General features: G+C 42.4%; 1 protein-coding gene across 1 annotated transcript in view; it reads right to left on the reverse strand.

The window, feature by feature from the left end:
- Positions 1–4,412: 4,412 nt before the first annotated feature.
- The window catches only part of LOC125319355 (ras GTPase-activating protein 1-like), a 125,058-nt gene continuing 102,182 nt past the window's right edge, over positions 4,413–27,288 (reverse strand). Inside the window, exons 21-25 of the mRNA XM_048290460.1 lie at positions 23,711–23,778; positions 12,860–12,948; positions 9,555–9,632; positions 8,093–8,227; positions 4,413–5,279 (exon numbers count right to left, since the gene is read on the reverse strand). Coding sequence (XP_048146417.1) covers positions 5,196–5,279; positions 8,093–8,227; positions 9,555–9,632; positions 12,860–12,948; positions 23,711–23,778 — 454 coding nt within the window. The 3' untranslated portion in view covers positions 4,413–5,195. The remainder of the gene's footprint in view (positions 5,280–8,092; positions 8,228–9,554; positions 9,633–12,859; positions 12,949–23,710; positions 23,779–27,288) is intronic.

Genomic DNA, 27,288 nt, shown 5'->3' on the forward strand with positions numbered 1-27,288 from the left:
CAGCCCATGGCTTGGACAGGAGCACTCTTTGCTGGGTTAAGAACTGGCTGGATGGCCTAACCCAGAGAGTGGTGGTGAATGGTGCTCCATCCAGTTGGTGGCCAGTCACTAATGGTGTCCCTCAGGGGTCTGTGCTGGGGCCAGTTCTGTTCACTATTTTTATTGACGACATGGATGAGGGTATTGAGTCTTTCATTAGTAAATCTGCGGATGACACTAAGCTGGGAGCGTGTGTCGATCTGTTGGAAGGTAGGGGAGCTCTGCAGAGAGACCTGGAATGGTTGGATGGATGGGCAGAGTCCAATAGGATGAAGTTTAATAAGTCCAAGTGCCAAATCCTGCATTTTGGCCACAATAACGCCTTGCAACGTTATAGGCTGGGGGCGGTGTGGCTGGACAGTGCCCAGGCAGAAAGGGACCTGGGGGTACTGGTCGACAGCTGACTGAACATGACCTAGCAGTGTGCCCTGGTGGCCAAGAAGGCCAATGGCATCTTGGCCTGTATCAGAAATAGTGTGGCCAGCAGGACCAGGGAAGTCATTCTTCCCTTGTACTTGGCACTGGTGAGGCCACGCCTTGAGTACTGTGTCCAGTTCTGGGCGCCTCAGTTCAGGAAGGATGTTGAGACACTTGAGCGCATCCAGAGGAGGGCAACAAGGCTGGTGAGGGGCTTGGAGCACAAGCCCTATGAGGAACAATTGAGGGAGCTGGGGTTGTTTAGCCTGGAGAAAAGGAGACTCAGAGGTGACCTTATCACTCTCTACAACTACCTGAAAGGTGGTTGTAGTCAGGTGGGGATTGGTCTCTTTCTCCAGGCATCAACTGACAGAATGAGAGGACACAGTCTTAAGCTGTGCCAAGGGAAATATAGGTTGGATATTAGGAAAAAGTTTTTCACGGAAAGAGTGGTGAAGTACTGGAATTGTCTGCACGGGGAGGTGGTGGAATCACCATCCCTGGATGTGTTTAAAAAAAGATTGGCTGTGACACTTGGTGCCATGGTTTAGTTGAGGTGTTAGGGCATGGGTTGGACTCGATGATCTTAGAGGTCTCTTCCAACCTGGTGATTCTGTGATTCTGTGATTCAGTCAGGCATTGCGCTGTGTGGCTGCTGAGACGATTGTCCCACCGGAAGGAAACCACAACCCCTCACCCCCCCAACCCTCAGAGGATCCCAGGCTGGCTCTCACCCATCATGATACTCCTGGATCTGGGAAGGGGCGGGGGGGGGAGGGGAGCAGTGACCATTCTGGACACAAAACAAAAATAAACAAAAAAATGGATATGGGATAGAAACCGTCCCCAAGACAGCTGCTTACCAGGGTTGACCCACAAGTAAGAACTGTGGTGGGTTGATCTTGTCTGGCTGCTAGGTGCCTACCAAACAGCTCACTTACACCCCCCTCCTCAGCAGGACAGGGGAAGAAAATAACATGAAAAAGCTCATGGGTCGAGATAAGGACAGAAAGGTCACTCACCAATTACCATCACGGGCAAGACAGACTCAACTTGGGAAATATGCCTTTAATTATTTCCAGTTAAAAAAAAGAAACAAAAACCAGAAATAAAACCACCTTTCCCCCACCCTCCCCTTCTTCCCAGGCACAGCTTCACTCTTGCCTCTTCTACCTCCTTGTCATGGTTTAAGCATAGATGGAAATTCAGCCCCACACAGCTGCTCTCCTCCCCTCACTCCCTCTGGGGAGAGAGACACAAAAGGCAGAGATTCCAAGTTGAGATAAGAACAATTTACTGAAAACAGCAAGGAGATAAGAAAACAAACAGTAACAGCTACAATGCTAATAACAACAGTGTATCAGAGGGTGATTACATGCAAAAATGCTCACTGAGTCTGTCCCAATGAGACATGACCACAGCTGGAGCCACCCCACTGTGGGGTATGCCCAGCCACTGCCCTGGAGGGATCTCTGCTGAGATAAGGAGATTGAGCAATCTCCCAGCAGGACTCCCTGGAAAGGCAACCACTTCTTTGGTCATGGTGAGGAAAGGCAGACCCACAATCCTTTGGGAGACACTATGCAGATCATTCTGTAACCCATTGGTCTGTCCCAGACCCTCTGTAATCCATTGGTCCCCTACTGATCCCCTGTATCACTATAAAGGCAAGCTCCCTCGGGCCCCTCGGGGAGAGGGCTCCCGTCCCTGGCTCCCCCCTTCGCCGGAGGGGACACACAATAAAGCTACCTCCGTGCGGAACCAGCCACATGAGCCTTCTCGTCTCTCTCTGGTCTGGTTTGGCCTGGAGGCTGCCCTGCAGAGCTGAGCTGGAATCACGAGCTGATAATCACTAAAGAGCTGACAGTCTCTGCAAGGGCCCCTCTGCCAGCAGCTGAGAGGAAGACACCGGACCTCGGGAAGGCGATTCCTTTCGGGACCATCTCCCCAGACCGGTCATTTCTTCCTGGGTCACAGCCTCGGACCCCATCACCAGCTGTAATACCCCACCACTCTGTTCGCCACTCACTCCACTGGAAAAAGGAACAAAATGTCGACTACCCCTCCACGTGGCACCTTTTTCTTCCACCCAAAGCCACGCCCCTCCTCCCTTCCTGGAAGTGAGTCCCTTACTTCTGCCCCCCAATGATGATGTGAATGGTATAGAATAACAACCTAGACACAGCCACACAGCTCTAGGCTCTGTTTCCTCTTGGCTACTGCCCCCCACTGGAGAATAGGGTGGGGAGTGAGTAAGAAGTTTGGAGAGGACACTGTAAAGAAATAAACTAGTAGCTTAGTGTAACTTACTTAGCATTAGTAACTAGATGTGCTGAAGCCTTAGGCTGCAAACTGGGAACTTTCACCAAGATATGCTGAACTTTTACCTACCTAAGTAAAAGGAGGCCCCAGAGCCAGTTTGGGCCGGAAGATAAGGAAGCAAGGAAGGCAACTACCCCTGTCAGCATAAGATGCAATCTTAGAGGTAAGAGAAGAAACGGGCTCACCTAGAGTCAATGAAGAGACCCAATGAAGAACAAGACTACCCTGTTGCTGTTCAGACAGATGCGACACGCACAAACCACACCAACAACTCCAGGCAAAAAGCATCTTTAATTCTACAAAGCCTCTTTTGTACACTTTCTTGGCACTCATGCTGTGTATCCATTGGCTCCTAAGTTACTACATTACAAATTATTGGTTACCTACAACTAACACCCATTCTAAACCCAAAAACAGCCTCCCGGGAACAGCTGTGCATTCTTCTTCTGTTGTTTTGGTTTCTTGCTTCTGTTGATGCTAAAATTCTCATAGGTACAAACCGAATTCTCACGGGTACAAAGTGATTGTGTCCAAGTCGAAATCTGTGAGACTTTCAGTCCAGCTGTCGGTTCCTACACTACCGCATACCATAATATTACTATTGGACTGAACTGTCACATGAGGGGTGGGGAACTTGGATTGTAAGGGTATAATTGCCCAGGGATTTCTTTGTTCAAGGTCCCTCTCCTGAGGCACCCAGCTCAAGCTGTATCTCACCACTGTACCAAATAACCTTATTTGTTAGATTCTGCCCGAGACTCTGCTTGGGGAAACCTAGAGTAAAACCAAAAGGGAAAATGTCTGTGAGTGTGTGTGTGTCTGGAGTCAATACAGGGTACCCATTGGTTCAGTGGAGCCATACACCATGAATGGACTGCAAAGTCCTAGTGGTTAAAGCCTCAGGTGGTATGAATGTAACTCCTCGATTGAGTGTGAGATGAGTCCAATTTCCCTGACAGATGCAGATGGGACAGCTGACCTGAACTGGCCAAAGGTATATTCCATTCCATTCCATATAATGTCATGCTCAGGAATAGAATTCGAGGGAAGGGATGTGGGTTTCATTTTTTCGGGGGGAGAGGGAGGGAGCTGTTGTTCAGAGACTGGCTGAACATCAGTCTGCTTCTGGGAGGTCATGAGTAATTTTACCTTTGCATCACTTGTTCTGGTTTTCTTTTCTTCACCTTCACCTTTCTCAACCCCTGAGTTCTCTTGCTTTTGCTCTTCCTATTTTCTCCCATCCTGCCTTTTTTTTTTTTGGGGGGGGAGTGGTGTGGCATTTGAGCAAGTACCTGTGTGGTGCCTAAGCTGCTGGTGAGGGGTAAACTACAACATTATTTTCACACACTGTTTTAGGAAATATGTAGTGGTGTCAATTTTTTAAATATACATACCTAAATGCAACTTTGAGATTTACCTACAGTCAGTTTTATCAATGCATTTTATATGCAGTAGATAAATAGCCAACCATATCTGTTATCCAAATTTCATTTTTACAGTGTTCTATTACTTGAACACAAAGTTAGTTTCTATAGAGAGCCTATCGGCAGCTTGATTATTTTAAAAACTTATTTTTCAGGTTTAAAAATAACGTTCATGGTAGCCTTACATTACACACAAGACCAACTAATATATATTTTATAAAATGGTTTAATGGATGCATGCATGTCTGATACAGTGATAATAAATTTACCAAATTCTAATTGTTCACTTTTGTAAACATTTTACAAAAGCATTGTGATTTACCTGGATGGATACACAGTCCTTGATGGAAGAATAATTTAGACTGAATCAGTGGCACATGAAAGAATAAAGCTGATAAGATCCATTCTGCATATTCTTTTGACATGATTCCAGTAAGGGAAACAGCATGGTATAAAAAGTATACATGAAAGATTGTTCTTACCATAACCGTCAAACTCTGGAAATTGTAAATACATGTTCAAGTGGTTGAAAAAGTCAAAGTCATAATAATTGTAACCACTCAGAAATTACAGTAATAAATGTTATGCAGTTACATGTAGCTGTCAAAACAATGCATATCTTTCCTTGTCAGTTGGTAATTCTTTTCCAACAAGACAGAAAAACTTTGGCATTTGCAGGCGTTGAAAATAATTTTCAAAGTTCAAGACAGTCACAGCATTTTCTTTGCAGAAGGTAAACTGTACACCAAGGCTCAGAGGCTGTAAAAACTGGTTCCAAGTGGAAAAAAGTGCCAATATCCTGCACAGATAGCTTAAAGAGCTGCTGGTTCAATCATTTGCTAACAGAATCTTTGTTTTCTTTTTTGCATAGTTCACACATCACTGGGAATGTGACAGAGTGTGCTATTTTTGGCAAGAGCAAAAAAAAGTGATACTTGTGTGAGTTGCCATGTTAGACATGCTGGATCCATGCAGAATTCAGGTAGAAGTCTGCTACCTGATGTTATTAGACAGTGAATACTGATGTTGTTTTTGTTGAAGCAGTTCTGTAATAGCCAACAGCTTCTTAAGAACATGCTGTAGAAAAAAATACAAAAAAACAAGAAAAACCCCAGTACAACCCTACATTAGCAACTAGAAAAAAACCAACACCCATCTTGCTTGAGAAGCATCTTCAACATTAACCTACCAGACTTAGAATTAGGTAGTTTAAAATAGATTTAAATTCACATCCCCCCACACCCCCTCCCCCCAGCTCCAGTTTCACAGTCACTAAGACTTACTTCAAAAGGCAACTGTAAAAGAGCAATATGCAATTTATCTGCAGCCATGGAAACCCATTAAGTCTTGCCAACTTAACCTGAGAGTTTGAAAATGAAACAGTTCTATCTGTTAAAAACAATCTGTAAACCAAAAATCTATTCTCGGATGTTTTCCCCATGTGAAAGTGCAGAACTGGGCCAAGAATGTGAAAAAAACTCCAGTGAAAAAAAAAAAAGGTGATAATACAATTCACTTTTGCACAAGCAGAAGCACCCTCTAACTTTCTAAAAACCTGGGCATTAAACTTGAACAAATGAAACTGAACATACAAAACAGGCTGAGAAAATGTATTGCTAATGCACTGTCAGGAGTTCAGTAATTTTTTCATTATAGTAGAACTGTGTTCAACTACAACAGGTTGATGATAAACATTAGGGCACTAATAGGAGAAAAAAGAAAAAAGATTCAAGAGTTTTCTTTATGGAAACCCATGAGGAAAAATTACTCCTCTGAAGCAGAAATATAAGTGCATTGAGAAAACAGTGTCATGTTTATGACCATTAAGTGCTTCAGATGGAAGCCTTGTGAAAGAAATTCTATCCCTTATCTGTAAGCAATACATATTTAATACTGAAAACTTCTACTATCCTGACTTGCCAGTCTAGCCATCATTTTTGCTTTGTCAAGACTAGAAGTAGCTGTGAATTATGAACTTGAACGATTGATTTTTTCCTCTCATATGCCACTGAAGAAGCAAATTGTAGTAATTAACTAGATTAGTTTTTAATTGCTATAATGTAGCATTATCTCATTTTTAATTCCTTGAGCTTTCCTCTGCCAAAGCTAATTGAATACAAATATATTTTCACCATTCACAAAATTGCCATAAGAGTTCCCAGTAATACCCTTATTTTAAAAAAATATTACTGCCAAAAAATACATTATTTGAGTAACATCTGCTGAGATGAAATATAGATTTATCATCTATTTGGGTTTAAATTAAGGCCTTCAAAGAGTCAGGATATAGGAAGCTCAGTCTTCAAACCATGACAATAATAAGAAATCTGATTACAAGAAGTTATTTTGAAGCAATTAAATTAAGAACTATTTTTAAAACTACCTTGTGGGAGACAGAGGAGTAGAAACTCCTGCACTTAAAGGAGGCTTTGATTTACAACCCTGGAAGAGACTAGGTCTGTCTTAATTGACAGAGATTTGTGGACTTTAAGCAAAAGGATTACAAACTTGTGTTCCTATCATTATAAGTAAAATTGTACACTGGGTGTTTTGGCGAAGGGTTTTAAAATATAATAGTGTGGTTTTATATAGTTTAAGTTAAGAATGTAGATGGTATAAGAGAGACATCTGTGTGTACGTGACATGAGAAGTTATTGGTCAAGACATAGCTGCATTGCAGTGAGAAGTGCCACAGGTGATAGGTCATTAATCTAAAACAAAGTGTCATTTTAAGTATCTATTGGATTAGAAAGTTATAAATTACGATGTAACCCTAAATCTTGTGACTAGTCGCCATTACCCGGAGGTATTGTAAAATCTCACGCCTTGACTGATGCGTTTGTTATTTTAAACAATAAATTCGTGTAATTGCATAGTCCCATCCCTTAAAGTTATTTTCCTCCGACACGTGAAAGCGCGGAAAGTGACACTACCTCTTCAACATGAGTCATTAAATAGTTTGAGCTGACACTGATTAAATTTAAGGAAGACCATCTCTAAACCAAAATGCTTTCTATAGTACAACTGCCTCTGTCCCCAAATCATTAGCATTAAAACGGAACAGTACTTAAATAATCTCCTGCACAGCACAGTATACTAGTCAAGCATACCAAAACATATTACTGTGCAATAAGTAGGATTGGCAACTTGAAGTTCATCATAATTAGTACACCATAGGCAAGTATATTACTTTTTGAGACAATGTATGAAGTCATGCAGATTTTTTTCCTCTTAAAAGTAAGTTTTCATAAAAGCTGTACATAAGTTTCATAGTTGGAACAAAACACTCATTTATAGCATTTACTAGAGAAGTTTGCCATGATTGTTTACAAATATAATAAATCAGGAAGCAGAAATGAAGTAGTGATAGAAAGCTAAGGCAAGTAAATTTAGCTGTTTAGGTCTCAATTAGATGAGCTAGATCCTAAAAATAGAGATCGCTAGGAGACAATAATTTCTTGAGTTTAGGCTTCCTTCCTCTAGAAACAAAAAAACTTCACCTGGAAACTAAACAAAAAAACCCCACAAAAAACCAAAAAACAAAAAAACAAACAAAAAAAAAACAAACCAAAAAACCCCCCACAAAAACCAACAAACAAAACAAATCCCCAAAAACCCCAAAAGAGAAAAACCAAACCAAAACACCAAAAAAACCAACCAAAAAAAAATCCCCAACCCACTGCTTTAAAACATCTTTGGATTTGTTGTATAAATACTTAGTTCATATTTTTGAGCTTCTTTACCTTTACAACTAGCAACCTCCTGGTGAAATGTACATATTTATCACTCATACTGCTGGAGAGAAAAAATTACAAAGTAATCACGATGTTAAACAATAACTCTAGACATGCTATCTGTATGTGTGATTTTTGTTAATCATTATAGTTTACCTGCATTACACCTCGCTCATTGCTAAGTGTCCGAAGTTCATCTGAATGTGCCACACACATCTCATGCAAGGCTGCCAGATAACGAGATAAGTCAGTTCTAGAGTAATCTGTAGTGTCTGGAAGCTCAGGAACATTCTTTAACAAAAATTATGAGAACAGACTTAGAATGGTGAGTAGCCAGGCATAAAAGAAATTAAATTACAGTTCTACACACCCGCCAACAGTTGTTTTGATACTGCATGCACGACATTTTTCTTCACAACTAAGACTTCTGTCCATGTTACCTAATACAAATTATTGATTTCCTCCTCTCCACAATCATCTATTTTATGAAGACAATTAAATTATGGTTACACATTTCACATAGAGAGATTACTAAATATACAGCAATTCCTATTCCTACTAGGAGGGTTTGATGCTGCTATGCTGTCTCTGAGCTGTCTAGAAAGATACTGAGAAAAAGAGATTCATATCATATCTTGCCCCCAAATGAGGGGGATCCATCCATTAGATATTTGTTGTTTTATTTTTTTTTTGAAATTTAAATCAGGCAATAGCAACAGCAAAAATGGACACCAAAAAATCCCCAAACTATCAAGTCAGTAAATTCACTAATAAAATAATGTAATTAAAACAGTAGAATAATCACTTATTTTAAAACCCAACCATTTTCCAAGTCCTCATGCATAATCTGCCATTTAAAGAAATACAACAGTGTATCATAATATGCAGAAGTTGCCATTTAACCATAAAAAGGTGACATATGGCAATCTATCTGAATGACACACTTCAAAACAGTAATTCATATAGATAATTAAAATAGTCTGAGATGTTTTCTAGGTCACTTTTAATGGATTAATTCAGGAATAATAAGATAGGCATATTTCTTTCATCTTCTTTTTTTCAACAAATTATTGGTTTAAACATATACATATATATATACACGAGCTCCCAACTCATTATAACTATCATACACAAAATAGTAATGGTTTCAAATTGAACTGCAACTATTATTTTCTTTTAAACTACAATATCCAGAATTCATGCAGTGAGACATTTGGTTATGTATAACTAAAATAGAACACAATATTTTTTAAATCTTCATTTTTTTCAATCTCAGGTCAAAATCATATGACAAATTACACATAAGATTTTCTTTATTTTAAAATTTTTTTTAGAAGATTGGTATTTTTGTCTGAAAGCTCTAATCATTGGGGAGCAGCTCAAATAGATCTCATGTCTACAACAGTACTTTCTAACAGGACATTTGATTGGTTTTAATTCTGTGCAACAGGCCAGCAATCTGCAGTTCCTAAACATGCACAAGAAAAATATTTCAATAACAAGCATTCAAAATTGTGAGGAAGTTGATGCATTTTTTAACTAGTTAACAAGGACTATCAAGAATTTTAACTCACAATGTTGCTGTACAACTTGCAATTTTTCTTTTTAAACCACTTACCCCAAGTTCATCTAAGAACATGATCATGCGATGTTTGTTACTCTTGATGAATGGATTTACCCCCTCCATATATGGCTCCTAGCAATTTTTAAAAGTATTTATTAGAACAAATTGATACCATTTTTATAGTCATACCTGAAGTGAACATATTGTAATCAGAGACAAATGACACTGCAAAACAAATGTGTCATCTTTTTCAAGTGAATTTATGATGACTGGTGTACAATCAGTTAAAAGATTACTTTTTTGTGCTCTAGATGGATTCTGAAATTGTTTATATATGCATTGTGACATGAAATTTTACATTTCTGAAATACTGAAAATGGACTTTTTTCATTGCAGCTATATAAGGAAGAAAAAACTTCCAGAGATAAACACATCAGAGGCATCAACATCAGGACATAACTGCCCTCCTTTTTTTTCATTAATGCTTACATTCCAAGTTGCGAGTTTCAGACAAATAGCATTATAATGGCAGCCTGAAATTTCTTTCTTTCATTATGCTTAAGTCAACAGATTTTTATTGTTCAACCACGTTGTGACTTGGGAACCAGAACAGGCCAATTGTTGCTGGCATTCTTTTAGTGATGCAATAAAAAGTTTAGTAAAAGCTGAGGCTTTTTAGGGCAACTTGTAAAACTGATTTACAAAATTATGTCAAGCAGTATGAAAACAAATACAAATAAAAGGGGTGTTTCAAAATGCTGTACCAACAGAAAACACCAGTCTAAAGAATAAGTAAAGTGTGTGCGTGTGTGTATGAGCCAGAAATTGGTAGTTGTTAATATGTTTCCAAATTAAAATACTCTATTGTGGTGTTGTATTTCCCACTGATTCATTTATTAAATGCCTTTCACATTGTCCCCCCCCCCCCCCTTTCCCCTGCCCCTAGTCCTGGCCACTCCCTCGGGTCCTCCCTATTGGTTCCTGTACCCCAACTCTGCCCATGTACTGCCCCTGAGCCCCTGAGAAAAAGCCCCTGCACCCAGATCACGAGGTCTCTCTGCCTCTGGGGATCGCTGGGACAAAATGTAAGGTTAAAGAGCCTCTTAAACCCTTATGGAGAGACCCTTCTCGCCTCTTTCACCATCACTGTGTTGTAAAGCTGATAGCTAGCTGGAACAAAACTGCAGAGCCATCCGAAATGGACTACGGGAGGGCGACAACGGTCGCACTGCCCTAAGCAGCTCCGCTGAGCTCTCAGGGAAAGCTGAAGCTTGCTAAACTAAATCTAGCATTACAACACTCTATATCCAGGCTGGAAGTTTAGTCCTAATTGGTCTCAATTTGAAAGTGAATTATTACATAATAGTATATAAAAAAACATGGATGTGGAATGTATTTCAAGGTTCTGTACAGACACATGCCAATATTACTGAAAGATGTCTCCCCATTTTGACATTAATTAATCAGTGGAAATGCAAAAAGGCTCCCATCATCTACTTCAGGCAAATGATACATACTTCTTGAATAGTTTCTTTCTAAATCAGATTTCTACTCTAGCATTTCTCAGTTGTCTTTTTGATATGGATATTCCTAAAGAAAATTTACTCATTTTACCATCACATAGATGTTTTCTTTGTGGAGGGATGGCTGCCTGTCTCTCCTCTCCCACTTTTCAAACTCCAACACTCATCTCTTTGACTAGGAGAAGCCAGTAGACGTGGTGGTTTTGGATTTTAGCAAAGCTTTTGATACTGTCTCTCACAGTATCTGTTTAGATAAAATGTCCAGCACACAGCTAGAAAAGTCTGTAATACATTAGGTGAGCAATTAGCTAATGGGCCAGGCTCAAAGGATCATAGTAAATGGGGTTATAGTAAAATCAGGCTGGCAGTCAGTCATCAGTGAGGTTCCCCAGGGCTCAATTTTAGGGCCAGTGGTCTTTAATGTTTTTATAAATGATCTAGACACAGGAATCGAATGTACATTAAGTTTGCTGATGATAAAGTAGGAGGAGCTATGGACTCCATCAAGGGTAGAGAGGCCTTACAGAGTAATCTGGATAGACTGGAGAGCTGAGCAATCACCAACCACATGAAATTTAACAAGGGCAGGTGCTGGATTTTCTACCTGGGATGGGGTAATCCTGGCTATACATACAAATTGGGAGACAAAAAGCTGGAGAGAAGTCCTACAGAAAGGGACCTACGGTCCTAATTGATGGCAAGTTGAATATGTCAGCAGTGCCCTGGCAGCCAGGAGGGCCAACCATGTCCTGGGGTGCATCAGGCAGAGCATCAAGAGCCGGTCAAGGGAGGTGATTGTCCTGCTCTGCTCTGCACTGGTGTGGTCCCACCTCAAGTACTGTGTGTAGTTTTGGGTGCCTCAATATAAAAAGGACATCAGACTATTAGAGTATGTCCAGAGGAGGGTAACCAAGACATTGAAAGACCTTGAGGGCAAGAGTGCCTGAGGTCACTTGGTTTGTTCAGCTTAGAAAAGGCTGAGGGGTGTGCTCATCATAGTCTACAACTTCCTCAAGGGGGGGCAGTGGAGAGGGAGATGTTGATCTCTTCTCTCTGGTGACTAGCAATAGGACATGAGAAAATGGAATGAAGCTGCATCACAGGTAGTTCAGACTGGACATTAGGAAAAGATTCTTAACTGAGAGGGTGGTCAGTCACTGGAACAGCCTCCCCAAGGAAGCAGTCATGGCACCAAGCCTATCAGTTCAAGGACAATATAGGTGATACTCTTAGTCATATGATTTACTTTTAGGTAGTCCTGCGAGGAGAATGGAGTTGGACTTGACGATCATTATGGATCCCTTCCAACTTGTGATATTCTATGATTCTATGAATACTAGAGTATGACTATTATGCTTTTTGTCATTGACAGACAGAAAAAAAGAGTCCACATACTTCCACTGTTGTCTTTGAAATGAATGTCTGAGTTTATCTGCTCTCATAGCATAAAAATATGGTTACATCACTCTATAATGCCTACTAGCATGGCCATTATTTTATCAGTTAACATGTCACTGCTGTTGTTCATACTACCAGATTGAAAATCTTTATGGCAAGTACCAAATAATTCACATAAGTTTCTAGATGACCCATTCTGAAATTATTGACTCCTCTTTCCAAATCAGCCATACTTTTTGATACTGCTCTAGGTTAAATCAGTACCCTGTTGAGCACCAACTAAAGAGGATAGAAAAAATTGCAGGAATAAAGCCTCCTTGCTGATAAGACACTGAGGTCAAAAATCAGGATTTGCATAAGAATAATACAGATAAAATCTGTTTCTGTTAACAGGAACACTGAAGTGTTCTAGACTGTTCTGTGTAAAATTATACTCACCTTAGCTCCAAATTCAACCAGATTTGCTAAATTCTGCACGGACTTGGCAACCAGCGTCAGCGTTCTTGCAGCAGTAGGGGAAGGAGAATCTGATAGGAATAGAAAGTAGAAAGTTACCGACCATTTAATTTAAAACCTCCAGTAGTCACAAGAAAATTCTCTTCCACAATTTGTTATTTATCATGGAATTGAATACTTTAAATGCTGTAAGAGAACTGCATGTGAAAAATTTCTCATGATCAAGGAAACTTTTGGTGTTTTAGTAATTATGTCCACAATAAACATCAATATGCATATCCGACTGTTTTAGTTTAGGACAATTTACAGGGCGGAGACTCCAAAGTGAGTCACCTCCCCTTAGTTTTAACCACTCCCCTTTCATCAATAAGGAGCGACGAATGCGACAAGATATAAGTGAAAAAAAAACAGTTTACTAAAAATAAAACAGCAACAACCAAGGTAACAGTGATAACCACTAGATACAAAGGTGCTGAGTCACGTGCTCCCCCAGGGAACAGAGAAAACAAAGTAGTGGAGAAGTGCCCTCCTCCTAAGATGGCGACCACCGTGGCAGCCCATGTGGCCCAGGGAACAAAGACAAGATTGCAGAGAAACTCCCCTTCTCCTAAGATGGTGGCCGCTGTAGCAGTCCACGTGGCCCAAAGGACAAAGACAAGATGGCGCAGAAGCCCCCTACTGTGGACCACACAGCCGAGAGAGAGATAAAAGGAAAACAACATAGCAACCGAGCCTCCGTGGTTCCAGAACACTCCGTCCCCCCAAAACAACAACCAACAGGGAACAGGGTCAAAACAAAACCTGGAAAAAACTATTTTTGTCCAAAAGGCTCTGATGCTGCCAAAATACTGAAAGAAAATTCCCAGCATCTGCAGGTCCGACCCCTCCTCAGCATGGCGCAGCTGGAACCATTGATAAGGCCGATCAAAACTCATGTAAGCACAGTTAACTATTAAGAAACAGCAAATGTTGATCACAAAATCTAAGAAGCAGGATTCACCTTAATCTTGTCAAGATAAGAGGAACAAGAATTTACTTGAAACCAACACAGAAACCACTGAATCATTCTACAAAGGACTGCGCATGCTCCAGAAAGAAAGGTGAAAAGTTCATTGTGATGAAGATACTGATCTTCATCAGAAAGACCCCCGAGGAAAAAGAGGAGCCTTCCTCAGTGCGACCACCAGCGTACACAGCGCATGCTAGCACGTATGCTAATGATATTAATGACTTCCAAAAAGTAATTTGTATAACCACTCCTATCCCAAGAAATGTGATGAATATTCATTAATTTTACCCATAATACTGAACTGTATAGAGTGCTGTGTGTGTGTGTTCGGAGGAACTATCCCCCACACCCGGCACACTGAATAAAGCAAATACCCACTTTTTGGACTCTGTCGTTGAAGTGTCTCTTGCCCCGGTTTGGGGAGATTCACAGTATATGAAGGACTTTCTCCTATCAGGAGAACGGGAGGAGGTGGGAGGGGAAACCACTGAGAAATTACTTAATTTTCTGGCTGGAGGAGGGGATCTTGAAGTGCCTGAAGGGAAGGCACAGGTGATGGAGAGAAAGATTGAATGTTTGGGGCCTATTTTGACTGAAGGCTTGCGGTGTGTTGGCCCAGAGGGGGTCCAGGGAATCTTGGAGATGCCGGTACCCAGGACTGAAGGAGAGCTGTGACAATTTTTAGGATTAATAGGGTATTGCAGGGCCTGGATTAAGGACTTTTTTTCTGTGACTTTTTAAACCCAGATAGCCCCAGTGTTGTGGTATGGACACCAGAAAGACAGCAAAATTTTAGCCAGACTCAGAAAAGGAATTTGAATTGTATGTGGATGTTAAACAGAGCTGTACCAAAGGAATTCTAGTGCTAAAATGTTTGACCCATTTAGCGAGGGGGTGGCCCCATTGTTTGTTCTAAGGGTAACTGTGGCTCTGTTGTCTGAAGAATTGTGCAGCCACAGCTTTGATGGTAACTGATGAGGAAAGGGCAGTCAATAACTAACTCATGTAAGCACAAGTTAACTATTGGGAGACAGCAAATGTTAGTTCAGACAGATGTTAATTACAAAACCTAAGAAGCCAAATTCACCCTAATCTTGTCAAGATAGAGGGGACAAGGATTATCTCAGAGACTGCTGAATCATTCCTCAAAGGACTACGAATGCCCAGGGAGAAAGGTGAAAAGTGCACTGTGAGGAAGACTACTGGTCTTCATCAGAAAGACCCCCGAGGAAGAGGAGAGGCCTTCCTCAGCGCGACCACCAGGACACACAGCGCATGCGTGACCCATATGTTAATGATATTAATGACTTCTGAGAAATAATTTGTATAACCACACCTGTCCCAAGGAATGTGATGAATATTCATAATTTAACCCTTAATACTATGTTGTAGGGAGCACCGGTATGTGTTTTGGAGGAGCAATCCCCACACACCCGGCGCACCGAATAAAGCAAATACCCACTTCTCTGACTCTGTCTCTGAAGTGTCTCCTGGCCCGGTTTCGGCATGATTCACTGATGGCAGGATTGTTAAAGTCTGACATCAAGTTCTAAATGGATGACCAGCACTAGATTGTTAAGTATGAAACCTGTTTAATGGAACAGGAGGGTTTAGAATTGAGAAGCGGGGAAGGGTTTAATCCAGCCTCCTGTTTAACTGGTACTGAGGAAGGAGACCTAAAGGAAACTTGTGACTGTATCCAGGTAACAGATCTCCAGACCCAAGCTAGGGAAGATTTACAGGATACCCCTTGGCCAAATGAGGGAAAGGTATTTATTGATAGATCTTCAAGAGTACTAGTGAAGCAGGGGGAGGGGGGGGAAGCAGAGGTTAAATGATTTGCCAAGAAATTGTTTGTTAAAAGCAATGCCTACAACTTGCTCAACACTTATTGTGCCTATCAAGGCAGAATGAGAAGATATAAGACTATTGATAAAGGGAAGGAATCTTGACCAAAGATCCTGTTTTCAAACCTAAAACTAACTTAAACCAGCCTTGAAGTTTAGACTTGGGCCAGGGACATAAAGAGCATGCGCAGGGAAGCAAAGTAAAAAGTTCAGAATGAGGAAGACCCTTTACTTCATTTGAGGATGACCCTTACTTCATCCCGAAGACCCATGCCCACGACCACCAGACGACACTGCGCAAGAACAACGCAGATGTAAATGACTTTAGCTCATTAGAATACGAGGTGAGGCTAGGCGGGGCTAAATAATGAATATGTATAAGCGTATTAGGAAACAATGAATATGGAGTTTGTAACCCGATATATATCAAGCTGAATGCAGCTGTTGGCACACATGACTTTGGAGGAACTATCCCCCATGCGTCCCAGCGCTGGAATAAACATACCTACTTTACTACTTATTCCAGTAGTGGAGTCTTTTCCCCATATCAGTAGGAGGAAAACGAGTTACGGGATATGCTATAGCCAAAGGAAGGGAATTGCAAGGGGAAGCTACCATGCACATGGTCAGCACAGATCACAGAACTGTATGCCTTAATAAAAGCCGGCAAATTGTATCAAGGAAAGGTGGTGAATATATTTACAGATTCAAAATATGCATGTGGGATGGTACATGCATTTGGAAAACTGGGAGGAAAGAGGTTTGTTAACCTGCAGGGGGAAAATGTTTGCTCATAAGAGCTCAATTACTCGCCTGTTGGAGGTGGTGATTTTACCAAAAGAGATAGAAATAATACGTTAGGGGACATCAGGCAGGGTACTCAGAAGAGACAATAGGTAAAAAACTGGCCAATGGAGAGGTTCAGAAAGCAGCACTTCTGCCAGAGGTCTCCGGGATCCTCCCTTTGCTCCCTGTGGCTCAGCCGTTGATGGGGGGATGGGGGAGTGGTGGTGGTGGTGTCTTTTCCACCAGAGGAGCTGGAGATAATTAAAAGTGGTGGGGCAGAAGAAGGAGGGGAGAATTGATTTACAATGGACAGTAAACAGTGGATGCCAGGAACTTTGACCCTGCAAATATTAAAACAACTCCATGGGGGGAATCATTGGGGCTCTCGAGGATTGGCAGAGACCTTCCTCAAGATGTACTGCTTTGAGTCTTTTTGTTTTAGCAAAACGAGCTATTGAAGGGTGCCTGGCTAAAGTTAATAGCCAGATTACAAAGGAGATTGCAAGGCAGGGGAGTAACCCTGGGCTGTACGTCCTTTCCAAGGATGCCATGCTGGGTGTATTTTGCTGAGATGCCCTGGGCAAGAGGGCTTAGTTGTCCTCTGGTAGTGGTATGCCAGCTGACAGGGTGGCCAGAGGCGTTTCTAGTCGTTTCAGCAACTATTTGATCAGTTAACAAATGATTTCTGAATATGTGAAAGGAATGTGGGACTTGTCTTTACAAACAAGCTGTGGGCCTGCTGGTAGATAAAACTAGTACTGAGAGATAAAAGAAACAATGGGAAGCATTCCACTGATTGATGAATGGAAAGAAAGAGATTTGTCTTTACAAATAAACTATAGGTCTGCTGATAAATGAAATTGGATATTGAGAGATGAAAGAAACAATGGGAAGAACCATAAATTCCATAAGAATTAAAATAAAGGGGGAGGTTATACATTAGAAGGGACTCTTAGGCATTTCGGGAAGTCTGTACCTCTCAAGTACCTCAGCCAATGGGGAAAGAGAGAGGGAAATGCAGTCGGGAAACTAGGATAAATAGGAGGCTGCGTCCTGTAACAATTTGAGAGACCCCAGGGGAATGCCCCATGGCCTCTTCCTTTATTCAAATAAAGTTACAGGACTCCTCTGTCTCCTTTTTGGACATAAACCTCTGGTGCTTGTGGATTAATTTTCCTGACATATGGGATTGTGAAGACAGTGGACTTGGACAGGGGAACTGTTGGGGTATTAGGAGCTCTCCTTGTTGTTTTTTTTTTTCTGTTAAAGGAATTTTCCCCATACATGTTGCTAGGGGGACAAATGGCTGGGTACTTCAGAAAAACAAAAGAGCTGGCTACTCTTTTGTTTCACCTGGGTGTGTGGGCAGTCGGTCTCCAGCAGAGAGGGAGGCTGCTTTCTTCGGCTGCTTTTCCTTCTGCTGGAGCAGCCCCGGGATCCCAAAGCCCGCCTTCCCCGCCCCGCTGGGAGCCGGGCTGTGGCCGCCCTGCCCCGCCGCTGCTTTGAGCCTTCCCTGCGTTGTAGCCCTGCTCGCCCTGCCCAGACCTCCGGGGGGTTCTCCGTTTGGATACATCACGTCTGCCATCCGGGATTTGTGCTCATCCCTGCCACTCCAGCCTGCCGTTCCAGCTTGCTGTTCCCGAGGGTCCGGCCGGACACCGGGATAGGCTGCCCAGGGGTTTGTGAAGCTTTTTTGTTCCATCCCTTCCTGGGATCCCAGGCCACCAGTGTCGCGTGTTCCCCGAGCTCGCTCCGGAACACCCCCTGCAGCGGCGGGGGAACCATCGCACCTGCCCTGCTCACCGGGAGCCGCCAGCGCCCCTGCCGGCTGCAAGCGGAACTGCACCAAAGGGGAAAGGGCCTGACAGCCGAGAAGGCTGGGACTGGGTTTGTGATTGCTGTTACTGCCAGAGTTATTGTTGTTTGTTTGACTTGTTATACACATATAGATATATAATAGTAAAGAACTGTTATTCCTATTTTCCACATCTTTGCCTAAAAGCCCCCTGATTTCAAAATTATAATAACTCGGAGGGAAGGGGGGTTGCATCTGCCATTCCAAGGGGGGCTCCTGCCTTCCTTAGCAGACACCTGTCTTTCAAACCAAGACAGGAACTCATTTTGCAGGGGGATCCTTCAAGGGATTATGACTCCTTTGAGAATTCAGTGGGACCTCCATACCCCCTGGCACCCTCAGAATTAAGGTCAAATAGGATGAATGGAGAAATAAAGAAATACCTTTTGAAGCTGGTGACAGAAACTAAGATGCCATGGTTATAGCTTTTGCCATTAGCTTTGGCAAGAATGAGAGCCAAACCCCAAGGAGATATTAAATTATTTCCAATTCATTTAATGTTTGTGATTCTTACCCTGTTAATTTTCAATGTGGCAGGGAGGTGAAGATGTATATTTAAACCAGTATGTGGCCAGAATACTGTGTGTAGTGAAATCTCTGAAGACGCTGCCTTTGGACTTTGCTGTTCATTACATCCAACCAGGACTGCAGTAACAGCAGTCAGCACAGCTGAACACAGGTGGACCCATCCCACTCGAGTCAAGGTCTCTAAAACCCCAGAGATTTTGACTTCTCAGCAGGAGGAAAAGGATGGGAGACCTTGGCTATCAGTAGCCACAGATCATCTACAAGGACCTCTAGCGATTAGTGGGCTAATATGAACTGTCATTGTCTACTTTATGCTGTTTCTCTGTATTTGCTTGCCCCACCTGGTGCAGGGGCCAGATGTGGAAAAGGGAGGGGGTGTTTCAAATGTTAATCTTTATACCATGCCACGTTGTTAAAAGAGGTTAACTTAATAATAACTAGGGTTTGTTGTTGCTGCCTGTTCCGAGCTTTTCTGTCATGTGCTCTGAACCCCCTTGTTCCAAACGCGGGCAAAACCAAATGTAACTCAAACTCTTTAGCAGTGTCTGACTGGCTGGTCACCCCGGGTCTGCCCCCAGTCCTCCCCTTTCCCCTTCTCCGAATAAAAGAAAGGACCAAGGCGGGGGCCCGCCCTCTTTGGCTTTGCAACTCTTTCTGCGAACATCTTGTCGTCTGTTTCTTTTTGAAAGCTTCTAATTGTGGGAAATTAGGCAAGCTGAGAGCTATATTTCTCCCTCTTTGCTTCTGCTGGTGATATCAGCTTTGCAGCTAATACATTTACCGCTTTTAGAGCTACTGAAATGCTAGATTGCCCGTGCTACCTCTCTAGGCTGCCCGAGGCTTTCTAAGGCATTGAACCATGAGCCTAGCTGGTAAAAAGCTGAAAGTATACCTCCTCAGTTTGTAAAGACAAATTGAGAAATAAGAAGAGGAGGGATTGATAGGACAGATGTGTGCTAATGTCTTTACAAACAATTCCATGGGTGAAGGTATGGGTGTTAACGTTTTTGAAATGGATCTTAATGTCTCTATTAACTTCAACATGCAGGTTTGTTGCAGAGCCCAGACAGCTTGGCTTCTGAAAGAGACAAGTGGGTCTGCACAAGCCTGAGTTTCTGAACTTTGGGGGAAAATGACAGGTTCAAGGGGGGATATGTGATAGGCGGTTTGGGAGGCTGGACTTTCCTAGTACCTCAGCCAATGGGGAAAGGAAGAGGGCAACATGTGGCCGGGAGTTTAGGATAAAAGGAGGCTGCATCCTCCAAAACCTCAAGAGAGAAAACCCTGCTGGCATGTGCCCCAGTGGACTCTCTCCCTTAATTCGAATAAAATTGCAGGACTCCTCTGTCTCCTTTATGGACACTGGCTTTTCATAGCGTGATTTTCCATACAGAAAGAATCACCATATACAAGGCCATGGTTCTTAAATGCGTTCCCCAAAGTGTGTATGAAAACTATTAAAGGGAGAAAGGAACTTTCAGACTGACTCAAGCCTTCTCATTTAGTGTAGCTTAAAGAGAGAGGACAGAAAACTTGCTATGTCTGAAAAGCTGCCTCTAAAGGCAAAAAAGGAAAAGAATTTTCCCCAAAGGCTTTCTGACACAAGTGATTTCTGATTTCTTCCTATTTTCAAACCAGCATTTTACAGGTAAAATTGAGAAGGCATTAGGGAGGGAAGGAGGAAAAACAATGGCTAGTGGGAACCAAATGCCTTCTAGGTTGGGACAACTTTGCCAAAAAAAAAAAAAAAAAAAAGAAAATAAATAAACCAGGGGAAAAGATGACACAAAGATGAAGTATAACATATGCAAACTTTTTAAAACTATGTAACTCAGATATCCCCATATTTTAGTGCTACATTTTTCCCATCAGTAGTTTATACCTTTCCTTTCTTCCTCCCACAAGGATGTATTAAGGTTTTGGTAGTGGGCGGCTACAGAGGTGACTTATTTGAGAATCTGCTGGAAGTGTCCCCATGTCCGTTATAGCCAGTTCCAGTTGGCTCCAAGACAGACCCACCACTTGCCAAGGCTGTGGTAGCACATCTGTGATAATATACTTAAGAAGGGGGAAAGAAAACCAAACCTTTCTGCAGAAGAGCTGATAGAGCAGAGGAGTGAGAATATGTGAGAGGAACAACTCTGCAGACAATAAGGTTAGTGAAGGAGGGGCAGGAGGTACTCCAGATGCTGGAGCTGAGGTTCCCCTGTAGCCCATGGTGCAGACCATGGTGAGGCAGCTGTGCTCCTGCAGCCCAGGGAGGTCCATGGTGGAGCAGAGATCCACTTGCAGCCCATGGAGGAGACCCATGCCAGAGCAGCTGGATGTGCCCAAAGGATATTGTGACCCCATGGAGAACCTGTGCTAGAGCAGGCTCCTTTCTGGACCTGTGAACCCTTGGAGAGAAGAGCCCATGCTGGAGCAGGTTTGCTGGCAGGACTTGTGACCCTTTGGGGGACCCATGCTGGAGCAGGCTGTGCCTGAAGGACTGCAGCCTATGGGAAGGACCCACATTGGAGAAGTTTCTGAAGGACTGTCTCCCATGCCATGGGAGGGTCCCCATGCTGGAACGGGGAAGAGTGTGAGGAGTCCTCCTCCTGAGGAGTGGCAGAGACAACGTGATGGACTGACCACAACCTCCATCCCCCTGTGCCACTGGGAGGCAGGGGGAAGAGAAAATAGGGAGTTGTCATGGTTTCACCCCAGCCAGCAGCTAAGCCCCACACATCCTCGCTCACTCTGCCCACCAGTGGGATTGTGGAGAGAATCAGAAGGATAAAAAGTGTGAAAACTTGTGAGTTGAAATAAAGGCAGTTTAATAGGGAAAGCCAAAGCCATGCATACAAGCAAAGCAAAACAAGGAATTCATTCATCCTTTCCCATGGGCAGGCAGGTGTTCAGCCATCTCCAGAGAGCAGGACCCTATCATGTGCAACGGTTACTTGGAAAGACAAATGCCATCACTCCAAACGTCCCCTCCCTTCTTCCTTCTTCCCTCAGCTTTATATACTGAGCATGATGTCATATGGTCTGGAATATCCCTTTGGTCAGTTTGGGTCACCTGTCCCAACTGTGTCTCTTTCCAACCTCCCATGCACCCCCAACTTCCTCACCAGTGTGGCAGTATGAAAAGCAGAAAAGGCCTCGGCTCTGTGTAAGTACTGCTCAGCAATAGCAAAAATATCTCTATATTATTAACCCTGTGTTCATCACAAATTCAAAAAGCCCCATACCAGCCACTGGGAAGAAAACAAACTCTACCCCGTCCAAAACCAGCACAGGAGTGAAGTTGAGCCTGGGAAGAAGGAAGGGGTAGAGGGAAGGTGTTTGAGGATTTGGTTTTATTTCTCATTGCCCTACTCTGATTTGATTGGTAATATATTAATTCAATTTCCCTAAGATGAGTCTGTTTTGCCCATGACAGTAATTGCTGAGTGATCTCCCTATCCTTATCTCAGCTATAACTTTTGTTATATTTTCTCTCCCCTGTCCAGCTAATGAGAGGTAGAAAGGCTTTGGTGGGTGCCTGGCATCCAGCCAAGGTCTACCCACCACAAAGGAATGCAGCAAAACTTAAAACCTGGAATTCCATCAACACAGCCGTATGCCTGGTACAACAGTAACACACATACTAGCTGTTGCATCTGTAAGACCTCAACTACATTCATAAGTTAAAATGCTCAAAAACAATTCTAGGTACTTAAGCCAACTGCAATGGAATAATCTATGCCCTCACCGTTCACAACAAAGCTCCATGCCAACTTTCAGATATGATCCCTGATGTATGTCAACATCCAAAGCACACCTAAGAACCGTTTAGGAGAATGCTATCTGTTATCACCCAGAACTGTACTGCAGATCAGAATTGCAATTTTGCAGTCCTGTTCTAGCAAACAGGAATAGTCCCTGTCACTGCTTTATTTACTGATAGAGATGCACTTTACAAAGAGAGCATCAAAACCCAGGATAATGCTTTTGTACTGGGCCTGGCTAGGACAGAGTTAATTTTCTTCAGGGCAGCTCATATGGAGCAGTTTTAGATTTTTGACCAAAACAGTACTGATAGCAGACTAACATTATAGCTTTTGCTGAACGATGTTTATACAGCATCAAGGCTGCCTCTGTTTTTCACTCTGCCCCTCCAATGAATAGACTGGGGGTGAGCAATAGGCTGGGATTAGACAGAACAGGGCAGATGACCTGAACTAACCAAAGAGATATTCCATAACATATAACATCATGCTCAGCAATAAAAGGGGAAAGAGGGGGGTTTTATGGGTATCAGCCATCTTTTGTTTAGGAATTGGCTGGGCATTGGTCTACACATGGGAGGTAGTATGATTGCCTTTGCATCACTTGTTTAGTTCTATTACATTTATCCTTTACTTATTAAACATTTATATATTTTTTGTTTGTTTTATCTTGACCCCCAAATTTTCTTGTTTTTATTCTTTCTTTCCTCTTCCCCCATCCCACTGAGGGTGGAGAGAAAGTGAGCAAGTGACTGTGATGCTTTATCTGCCAAACAGGATTAACCCACAACAGTTTTCTTTATGAATCACTTTAACATTCACTTTCTCTGTCTTTTTTTTTTTAACTTTAAAACAAGACTTTGGGCATAAACATTGTCTAATCTTTAAGAGTGAGAAGTGTATGCTGGCTGCCTTAGGGAGAAAGTCAATCCATTGATATGATTAACATGATTTTGCACAGTGTTCAAATGACTTAATATTTTCCTAAATTAGGCACTAAAGTAAGTTCATGCCTATTACTACATAAAGTATGAATTCAGTCTGAAGCATAGTCACCTGAGATGATATTAAACATCCTCGGGTTCAGGATAGCAGGACAAATCAGTCGAAGAAAAACAAAGCCACTGAAATGGAAAAAAAAAAAGAAATTGTATTTTGTTCAATAATAAAGCTATCATAAAATTAATGTAAACTTATGTAGTCTTTAGGCATTTAAGTCAGTGTGGGTGGAAATCTTTGTGAGATGACAACCAACCAGCCTGTGCTTCATGTTTGTTAATTAAAAATGTCTTGTTATGATTTCAACTATGATAAAAAACAAAATAAAACCAGACATATTGATTTCCTAATTAAGGTGAACTTCCAAAACTACCTGGGAAAAGCTTAACTGTAAAGCCATACTGAAGTCTGCAGTCTAAGACCACACTGGCTTTAAAAAGGGGGAGCACTTCATCTCCTGCCTCCTACAAGTGTTGCACTGTCTACTACCACAAGTAATTCATCCTGCAGACACTCATTTCCCCAAGCCAACATAAGGAGAGCAAGAGTGCACAGTAACAATGGAACCTCTCTTTTGGCAGCAACATGGCCTTAGTTCAGCTTGAACCAATCCATCTCCGAATAACAGTATGCCAGTATCCTAGAAGAATAATACTGGATCAGCTACTTTCTTCACAGAAGTAATTGCTGCCACCCAGACAATCTAGAAAGCTAGGGAAAAGTACTCCATTTGACTGCAGAACTAGGAACTTATTAAACAGAAACCTAAATTGTTGTGTTGGTTTTGCACGATCTGGTTCTTGGTAGTGGGGGGGCCACAGAGGTGGCTTCTGTGAGAAGCTGCTGGAAGCTTCTACCATGTCCGGCAGAGCCAATCCCTGATGGCTCCAAAGATGGACATGCTGCTGGCCAAGGCTGGGCCAATTAGAAATGGTGGTAATGCCTCTGTGATAACATATTTAAAAAGAAATCAAAACAAAGTTTGTGGTGCAGTTTTAATTCTAGCCAAGAAGAGGAGGAGGTGAGAACATGTGAGAAGAACAACTCTGCAGACACCAAGGTCAGTGAAGAAGGAGGGGGAGGAGGTGATCCAGGCGCTGGAGCCGAAATTCCTCTGCAGGCCGTGGTGATGACCGTGGTGATGACCATGGTGAAGCAGGTTGTCCCCCTGCAGCACATGGAGGTCCACAGGGGATGCAGAGATCCATTTGCAGCCTCTGGGGGAGGTGCTCACACTGGAGTGGGTGGATGCCTAGAGGAGGCTGTGAGCCTGTGTGAGACCTATGGAGAGAGGGGCCCTGCTCCCAGACTGGAGCAGCCTGTCCTTGAAGGACTGCACTCCGTGGAAGAGTGACCCACGCCGCAGCAGTTTGAGGTGTACTGCTGTCCGTGGGATGGACTCGTTGCAGCCATTTTGGGAGGACTGTTACTCGTGAGATGGAGCCATGTCAAAAAAGTTCACGGAGAACTGTCTCCTGTGGGAGGGACCCCACGGTGCAGCAGGGGAACGACTCCTCCCCCTGAGCAGTGAGAGAAACCATGGGTGATAAACTGCTCAAAACCCCCAGTCCGTCTCCCTGTGCTGTCAGTGGGAAGGAGGGAGGGGTTGGGGGGGAGGGAAAGGTGTTTTTAAGGGCTTATTTTACTTCTCATTATCCTGCCCTGATTTTGTTAGTAATAAATTCACTTTATATCTCTAAGTTGAGCCTGTTTTGCCCTTGATGATAATTGATGAGTGTTTTCTCCCGGTCCTTATCTCAACTCATGAACCCCTCGTAATATTTTCTCTCCTCTGTCCAGTTGCAGGGGAGGGTGAGTGAGCAGCTTTCATGGGTGCCTGGTGTCCAGACAGTGCCAAATCATGACAATTTTCCTTCAGTTTAGCATGAGAAAAATCTAACTTTCTGTTGACAGCTAAAGTAAAAGAAAAATAAAATATCCATTTCAGGTTAACCATAATTCTGGAAGACTGCTTTAAAATGAACTGATATATGGATCAATTAAAGCAATCTAACTCACCTCTCATTTTGTTTAGAGTGCATGGACACTACCAGCAGACTGGTTTTTCGCTACAGCAATACCAAAGTCTGACCTCTTACAAAAGAGTGGAAGTGGACCTTGCACTACCTTGCTTTTAAGTATACAGTGACGGCATTGTCCATTATTAATTGGAAGTGACGCATGTAGCAGTGAGGTTAACACACCTTTCATATGTCCAACACACTTGAATTCCAATATATACTGTTATAGAAGTTTCCTATTTGTCCAAGAACCATGGATTATGGGTTGATAAAACACTCCTGGCCCAGCGTGAAACAAAAATATTTTCTATGAGATGAATTTAAAGCTATGAGGAAGTAAATAATTTTGAAGTCATGGCATGTACATCAATTTCTCCTATAGATGGCCTGAAGACAACTGGGGTATGAACCCAAGATGGACCTTGCAGACACAGAAGATTTGCTGCTTCTTACACTGGTCAAGCTGACTAAATTAGGAATGAGTCAATACCTATGTATGATCCTTTACAAAGAAACAGAAATGGCAGAACTTTCTGAATTTTATAGAAGACAAGCTACCCAGGCACTTAAAAATTATCCACCTATCTTTGAATATGTAATTATTCCTGGACAAAAACCAGTGCAATAAAAGAATATTCTTCACTGGAGGCTGCAAAAAAACCCCACAAAACTGTACTCTAGAGATAAGTCACAAGTATCCACTTATGAAGAGAGAAAGGGACCCAATATTTATAGTATCCAGCAGAGACCCCAGAAAAATTCTCAGTGTAAGCTGTATCACTTAAGGAAAGCCACATGGTGCTCTCTGGAGACGGGAAGAGACGTGGTATTTGCTTCTAAGTTCTACACGCTTGCAATAGACTAGGCCCAACACCTCTGATAAAAGCAGCCTCAATTTGAAGGCTAAACTCCTGCAGAACACTGTTGGCTGGCATTTTATTGAAGATTTTTCTTCATTAAGATCTTGAGTCACTATTGTTATGAACACTAAATGACAGAGAAATAAGCATGGAAGGTACTGTACTAAGTACACTAAGTGAAACTCTGGGGAAGGAAGGGCTCCCATATCTTCATTTCTGTCTCCAGCCAAAATGATAAACAAGACCCAATGACAAATGATCTGGAAGACACTGTTCCACTGTTCCATGGGAGATTAACCTCAGCAAATCAGGTCAGTACCAGATATTGGTCTACTAGAAAGCTAGGTTTGCAAAAAAATGGTAATGCAAATGTAGAAGAGATGTAGCTTTGAAACCTTTAAATCCCCAGTGACATTTAGAACAAGTGTCAAGACCTCATTTTTGTCAAAGGTTTTTTTGACCTGCACTAGCAACTGATAGTGTTAAAGGAAGAACTATTTATTAAATTGATTTATGAATGCAGACTGGAGTTTTTGTACTCAGTGCCAGTTCAAAGGAGTCAGGTTCAGTAGCCTGCAACATTTTTACAGAGGCTCTGGAATGTTTCAACATGATTGGGATGGAGCAGAGAAATAAAACAAAACTGGGACAGCATAAAAGTACATATTTTCCAAAATTAATGCTGATTCCAAGTAATCAGCACAGGGAGCCTTCATTGATGCAGAAAACTATATATTCCAATGCAGAAAGTACC

The sequence above is a fragment of the Corvus hawaiiensis genome, chromosome W (genome assembly GCF_020740725.1).
Source record: "Corvus hawaiiensis isolate bCorHaw1 chromosome W, bCorHaw1.pri.cur, whole genome shotgun sequence".
NCBI lineage: Eukaryota > Metazoa > Chordata > Aves > Passeriformes > Corvidae > Corvus > Corvus hawaiiensis.